Source organism: Oncorhynchus nerka, unplaced genomic scaffold, assembly GCF_034236695.1.
Source record: "Oncorhynchus nerka isolate Pitt River unplaced genomic scaffold, Oner_Uvic_2.0 unplaced_scaffold_7055, whole genome shotgun sequence".
NCBI lineage: Eukaryota > Metazoa > Chordata > Actinopteri > Salmoniformes > Salmonidae > Oncorhynchus > Oncorhynchus nerka.
In genome coordinates this window covers 547-7,473 of record NW_027034262.1, presented here as the reverse complement: position 1 = coordinate 7,473, position 6,927 = coordinate 547, and the positions used below count along the sequence as shown (strand labels likewise).

Below are 6,927 nucleotides of genomic sequence, written 5' to 3'. Positions count from 1 at the left end.
ACTACCATGATGTAATATAGAGACAGACAGGGGGATGAGTGGTACATGTCCTGTCCTGAGTAACTACCATGATGTAATATAGAGACAGACAGGGGGCTGAGTGGGTAGGTGTCCTGTCCTGAGTAACTACCATGATGTAATATAGAGGCAGACAGGGGGCTGAGTGGTACATGTCCTGTCTTGAGTAACTACCATGATGCAGTATAGAGACAGACAGGGGGCTGAGTGGTACATGTCCTGTCCTGAGTAACTACCATGATGTAATATAGAGACAGACAGGGGGCTGAGTGGTACATGTCCGGTCCTGAGTAACTACCATGATGTAATATAGAGACAGACAGGGGGCTGAGTGGTACATGTCCTGTCCTGAGTAACTACCATGATGTAATATAGAGACAGACAGGGGGCTGAGTGGTACATGTCCGGTCCTGAGTAACTACCATGATGTAATATAGAGACAGACAGGGGGCTGAGTGGTACATGTCCTGTCCTGAGTAACTACCATGATGTAATATAGAGACAGACAGGGGGCTGAGTGGTACATGTCCTGTCCTGAGTAACTACCATGATGTAATATAGTGACAGACAGGGGTCTGAGTGGTACATGTCATGTCCTGAGTAACTACCATGATGTAATATAGAGACAGACAGGGGGCTGAGTGGTACATGTCCTGTCCTGAGTAACTACCATGATGTAATATAGAGACAGACAGGGGGCTGAGTGGTACATGTCCTGAGTAACTACCATGATGTAATATAGAGACAGACAGGGGGCTGAGTGGTACATGTCCTGTCTTGAGTAACTACCATGATGCAGTATAGAGACAGACAGGGGGCTGAGTGGTACATGTCCTGTCCTGAGTAACTACCATGATGTAATATAGAGACAGACAGGGGGCTGAGTGGTACATGTCCGGTCCTGAGTAACTACCATGATGTAATATAGAGACAGACAGGGGGCTGAGTGGTACATGTCCTGTCCTGAGTAACTACCATGATGTAATATAGAGACAGACAGGGGGCTGAGTGGTACATGTCCCGAGTAACTACCATGATGTAATATAGAGACAGACAGGGGGCTGAGTGGTACATGTCCTGAGTAACTACCATGATGTAATACAGAGACAGACAGGGGGCTGAGTGGTACATGTCCTGAGTAACTACCATGATGTATATAAAGTTCTGTCCAACCAGTAGCCAGGCCCCAGCCCAACATCCCCCCCCACCTCTCTGTGTTCCTGGTCCTCCACAGATCACATTCCAGGTGAAGCGTGTGAGGAAGCCCAAGGCAGACAGCCCTGAGGTCTGGGGCAGTGCTGAGGACACCCTGCAGGGGGAGACACTGCTCCCTGGAGGCCACTCTGTTCTGGAGATCAGCGGCCCCACCATCCCTTCCCCCGGGCCTTCAGGTAATAAACTGCCTGCATGCTCACAGACAAACTCACAGTGACAATCTCTATTGTATTTACTTGACTCCTCGTGCCCTCTCGCCGCCTCCTCAAAACCCATTGGAGAAGAAGGCCAGTTGGGAGGGACCTCTGACTTTAACATCCAATGCATTCTGAGAAGGATGCGAGGAATCAAGGAAATACAATTTGAGATTTTCCCATAAAGACAGTTATTTTAGTCATCATCATTGAACCATACTAAGAAAGGTGTGTGTGTGTGTGTGTGTGTGTGTGCAGGGCGATGGAGGGACTATACCGGTCTGGGCTGGCCGGGGCCAGAGGAGTGCCAGAGAACACGCAGGGTAGACCTCACCACCGTGGCCAGTACCTGGCTGGCCGTGTCTGCCAAGAACATTGAGTCAGTACCAACCTTCCCTTTGACCTCTGTCTGTCTTGTGTAAGGGGTTAGGACAGTGTTGTAAATTCAACCTTTGAACTCTGTCTGGTTATCTCATAGATAACTATATATAGTGTGTGACAGTGGTTTCCCAACCCTCCCCTGGGAATCTACCTCCCAGTCCACATTGTTCCAACCTCCCCTGGGGAATCTACCTCCCAGTCCACATTGTTCCAACCCTCCCCTGGGGAATCTACCTCCCAGTCCACATTGTTCCAACCCTCCCCTGGGGAATCTACCTCCCAGTCCACATTGTTCCAACCTCCCCTGGGGAATCTACCTCCCAGTCCACATTGTTCCAACCCTCCCCTGGGGAATCTACCTCCCAGTCCACATTGTTCCAACCCTCCCCTGGGGAATCTACCTCCCAGTCCACATTGTTCCAACCCTCCCCTGGGGAATCTACCTCCCGGTCCACATTGTTCCAACCCTGCATCGACAGCTGATTCAACTAACTAATAAACTAGTAAAATGTTGACTACCACTGGAGTCAGTTGGGATTCACTTTATTAGGACTTAAAGGGATAGTTGGAGTTTTTAAACTCTTTTTAAAATATATATTTACACTGTTAAGATGAACTCTTGGATACCATTTGTATGTCTCTGTGGCGTATGAAGCATGGTCGTGTCTGGAGCCATTGTTCACTAGCCCAGTGACAGGAAGTCTACTGTAGCAACTAGCATAAAACTACCTTCAACTTCCTCCAAACTGTACACATAACATTGGTAACCATGACTTCATCTGACTCTGGGGAAGGAGATAGTTCAACATTTTGGCAAAATAAATATCTTCTTAACATCCAAAGCCACTTTTTAATTAGAAAAATGTCTAAAGTTCTATTCCCCCTCCCCCGCTGTTCTCTCTTCCCCTCGCTGTTCTCTCTTTTCCCCCTCCCCGCTGTTCTCTCTTTTCCCCCTCCCCCGCTGTTCTCTCTTTTCCCCCTCCCCCGCTGTTCTCTCTTTTCCCCCTCCCTCGCTGTTCTCTCTTTCCCCCTCCCCGCTGTTCTCTCGTTTCCCCCTCCCCGCTCTTCTCTCGTTTCCCCCCTCCCCCGCTGTTCTCTCGTTTCCACCCTCCCTCCGCAGCATCACGGAACACATAGACTTTACCACTCCACTCCAGGAGCCTGCGGTGGAGCCATTGTGCAACGCCAACCTGGCTGCCAGCATGCACACCCTGGACCACCTGGCTGGCGTGGCCAACCGCGCCGCCATCCACTACACCGGAGAGAGTCAACTCAGAGAGGTAGGTGACAGAGAGAGTCGACTCAGAGAGGTAGGGGACAGAGAGAGTCTACTCAGAGAGGTAGGGGGCAGAGAGAGTCGACTCAGAGAGGTAGGGGGACAGAGAGAGTCAACTCAGAGAGGTAGGGGACAGAGAGAGTCAACTCAGAGAGGTAGGGGACAGAGAGAGTCAACTCAGAGAGGGAGGGGGCAGAGAGAGAGTCAACTCAGAGAGGGAGGGGACAGAGTCTCTCATATCTCACCAGTCTTTATCATTTCACTGTTCTGCCATGATCCGCAACCGGATTTCCGTTTGTCATTCAGGTTCTACAGAATCTGGGCAAAGATAAGTTCTCCCCTCAGTCCTTTGAGCAGGTGGGCACGCGCATCGCCAAGGTCTTGGAGAAGGTAGGTGTTTGTGGAGGTGGCAGCTGCCCGGCAGTATAAAGATCAATAAAATCCTGCAGACAAATGAAAGTCTCTCCTCTCCTGAGCAGAACCAGACATCGTGGGTCTTGTCCAGCATGTCTGCTCTCTACTGGAGGGTGAAGGGTCAGGGCAAGAGGGCCATCGACTGCCTACGCCAAGCCCTCCACTACGCCCCGCACCACATGAAGGTAACATGGACTGAGACTTGCCCAATAATAACACACAAGTTTGTTTTCCTTTGCAAAACATCTTTCTACTGTGTGAACTGCTGAACATGACCCTGTGCTTTAGGACTGTGTGATAATTCAGTATCTCTCTCTCCTTCCCTCCCTCTCAGGATGTACCTCTGATCAGCCTGGCCAACATCTTCCAGAACGCGCGGCTGTGGGAGGACGCTCTGACCGTGGCCCGCATGGCTGTGGAGATCGCCCCGCACTTCGTTGTCAACCACTTCACCCTCGCCAACGTCTACATCGCCATGGTGAGCCCACCACCAGGGGAACGGACCAGCATTGTTGTCATGGCCTGGCCATGAGTCGTCTGGTTCAGGGTCTGTCGTCTGGTTTAGGTCTGTCTGTTGTCTGGTTTAGGTCTGTCTGTTGTCTGGTTCGTGGTTCATGGTCTGCCGTCTGGTTCAGGGTCTGCCGTCTGGTTCATGGTCTGCCGTCTGGTTCAGGGTCTGCCGTCTGGTTCAGGGTCTGCCGTCTGGTTCAGGGTCTGCCGTCTGGTTCAGGGTCTGCCGTCTGGTTCAGGGTCTGTCGTCTGGTTCAGGGTCTGCCGTCTGGTTCAGGGTCTGCCGTCTGGTTCAGGGTCTGCCGTCTGGTTCAGGGTCTGCCGTCTGGTTCAGGGTCTGCCTGTCGTCTGGTTCAGGGTCTGTCTGTCGTCTGGTTCAGGGTCTGTCTGTCGTCTGGTTCAGGGTCTGTCTGTCGTCTGGTTCAGGGTCTGTCTGTCGTCTGGTTCAGGGTCTGTCTGTCGTCTGGTTCAGGGTCTGTCTGTCGTCTGGTTTAGGGTCTGTCGTCTGGTTCAGGGTCTGCCGTCTGGTTAAGGTGCTTAATTCCCTTCAAGTGTCAGTGGTTGTGAAGCAGGTTATTTATGCTGGTATTGGTAAGTGTGTGTGTGTGTGTGAAATCTTATGCTGGTTGCGTGTCAGGGGTGTGTGTTGAAGAATGCTAATGCTGCTTCTAATGCTGCTGTGTCAAATGATGACATGAGTATGAATTGTGGTAATTTGTGTAAATACTGATCAGTTGTATTTATTCTTCCTTGTTCACTGGTGTGTGTGTCTCTCCAGGAGGAGTTTGAGAAGGCCATGCGCTGGTATGAGTCCACTCTGGAGCTGCAGCCAGAGTTTGCCCCTGCCAAGGACCGCCTGAGAACCATCCAGTGTTACCTGCTAACCAAGAAGGACCGCCGTCTACCCTGAGACGACTCCACTGGAGAAGCCCTCGGCACACACACACCATACACACATACAAAAACATAACTTACAGTAGTTACTCACAACAAATCGGTTGTTGATTTATTTTATTTTTAAATGTTTGTTTTAAGTCATTGCCATATAATTTATGTCTAAAGGAATTCAGGGGTTCCATTCGCTGTGACCTCAGACTCTGGTCGTAGGGGGTAAAACCAACCACTTCCATTCGCTGTGACCTCAGACTCTGGTCGTAGGGGGTAAAACCAACCACTTCCATTCGCTGTGACTGCAGACTCTGGTCGTAGGGGGTAAAACCAACCACTTCCATTCGCAATTCTATTAGGAAGCTTTGGGATGTATCCCGTCATTCAGCCTCCCTGTCCCATAGACTACAGTATATAGAGTCCCATAGACTACAGTATATAGAGCCCAGCATAGTCTCATCATTCAGCCTCCCTGTCCCATAGACTACAGTATATAGAGTCCCATAGACTACAGTATATAGAGTCCCATAGACTACAGTATATAGAGCCCAGCATAGTCTCATCATTCAGCCTCCCTGTCCCATAGACTACAGTATATAGAGTCCCATAGACTACAGTATATAGAGCCCAGCATAGTCTCATCACTCAGCCTCCCTGTCCCATAGACTACAGTATATAGAGTCCCATAGACTACAGTATATAGAGTCCCATAGACTACAGTATATAGAGCCCAGCATAGTCTCATCATTCAGCCTCCCTGTCCCATAGACTACAGTATATAGAGTCCCATAGACTACAGTATATAGAGCCCAGCATAGTCTCATCACTCAGCCTCCCTGTCCCATAGACTACAGTATATAGAGTCCCATCATTCAGCCTTCCTGTCCCATAGACTACAGTATATAGAGTCCCATAGACTACAGTATATAGAGTCCCATCATTCAGCCTCCCTGTCCCATAGACTACAGTATATAGATTCCCATAGACTACAGTATAAAGAGCCCAGCATAGTCCCATCATTCAGCCTCCCTGTCCCATAGACTACAGTATAAAGAGCCCAGCATAGTCCCATCATTCAGCCTCCCTGTCCCATAGACTACAGTATATAGAGCCCAGCATAGTCTCATCATTCAGCCTCCCTGTCCCATAGACTACAGTATAAAGAGCCCAGCATAGTCCCATCATTCAGCTACCCTGTCCCATAGACTACAGTATATAGAGCCCAGCATAGTCTCATCATTCAGCCTCCCTGTCCCATAGACTACAGTATAAAGAGCCCAGCATAGTCCCATCATTCAGCCTCCCTGTCCCATAGACTACAGTATATAGAGCCCAGCATAGTCCCATCATTCAGCCTCCCTGTCCCATAGACTACAGTATATAGAGCCCAGCATAGTCTCATCATTCAGCCTCCCTGTCCCATAGACTACAGTATAAAGAGCCCAGCATAGGGTCCCATCACTCATCTACCCTGTCCCATAGACTACAGTATAAAGAGTGCAGCATAGTCTCATCATTCAGCCTCCCTGTCCCATAGACTACAGTATATAGGGTCCCATCACTCAGCTACCCTGTCCCATAGACTACAGTATAAAGAGCCCAGCATAGTCTCATCATTCAGCCTCCCTGTCCCATAGACTACAGTATAAAGAGCCCAGCATAGGGTCCCATCACTCATCTACCCTGTCCCATAGACTACAGTATAAAGAGTGCAGCATAGTCTCATCATTCAGCCTCCCTGTCCCATAGACTACAGTATATAGTCTCATCACTCAGCCTCCCTGTCCCATAGACTACAGTATATAGAGTCCCATCATTCAGCCTCCCTGTCCCATAGACTACAGTATATAGTCTCATCACTCAGCCTCCCTGTCCCATAGACTACAGTATATAGAGTCCCATCACTCAGCCTCCCTGTCCCATAGACTACAGTATATAGAGTCCCATCATTCAGCCTCCCTGTCCCATAGACTACAGTATATAGTCTCATCACTCAGCCTCCCTGTCCCATAGACTACAGTATATAGAGTC

The 6,927-nt window shown here is 49.6% G+C and overlaps 1 protein-coding gene across 1 annotated transcript; it reads left to right on the top strand.

Annotated features, from left to right (window-relative positions):
* The first annotated feature begins 589 nt into the window (after window positions 1–589).
* On the top strand, window positions 590–6,442 carry LOC115123894 (tetratricopeptide repeat protein 17-like). Its single transcript, XM_065013995.1, has 7 exons — window positions 590–1,409; window positions 1,686–1,806; window positions 2,929–3,088; window positions 3,391–3,474; window positions 3,564–3,683; window positions 3,833–3,976; window positions 4,787–6,442. Exons 1-7 carry the CDS (start codon window positions 1,166–1,168, stop codon window positions 4,916–4,918), a joined length of 1,005 nt encoding a protein of 334 aa, XP_064870067.1. The 5' UTR covers window positions 590–1,165; the 3' UTR covers window positions 4,919–6,442.
* The last annotated feature ends 485 nt before the right edge of the window (window positions 6,443–6,927 follow it).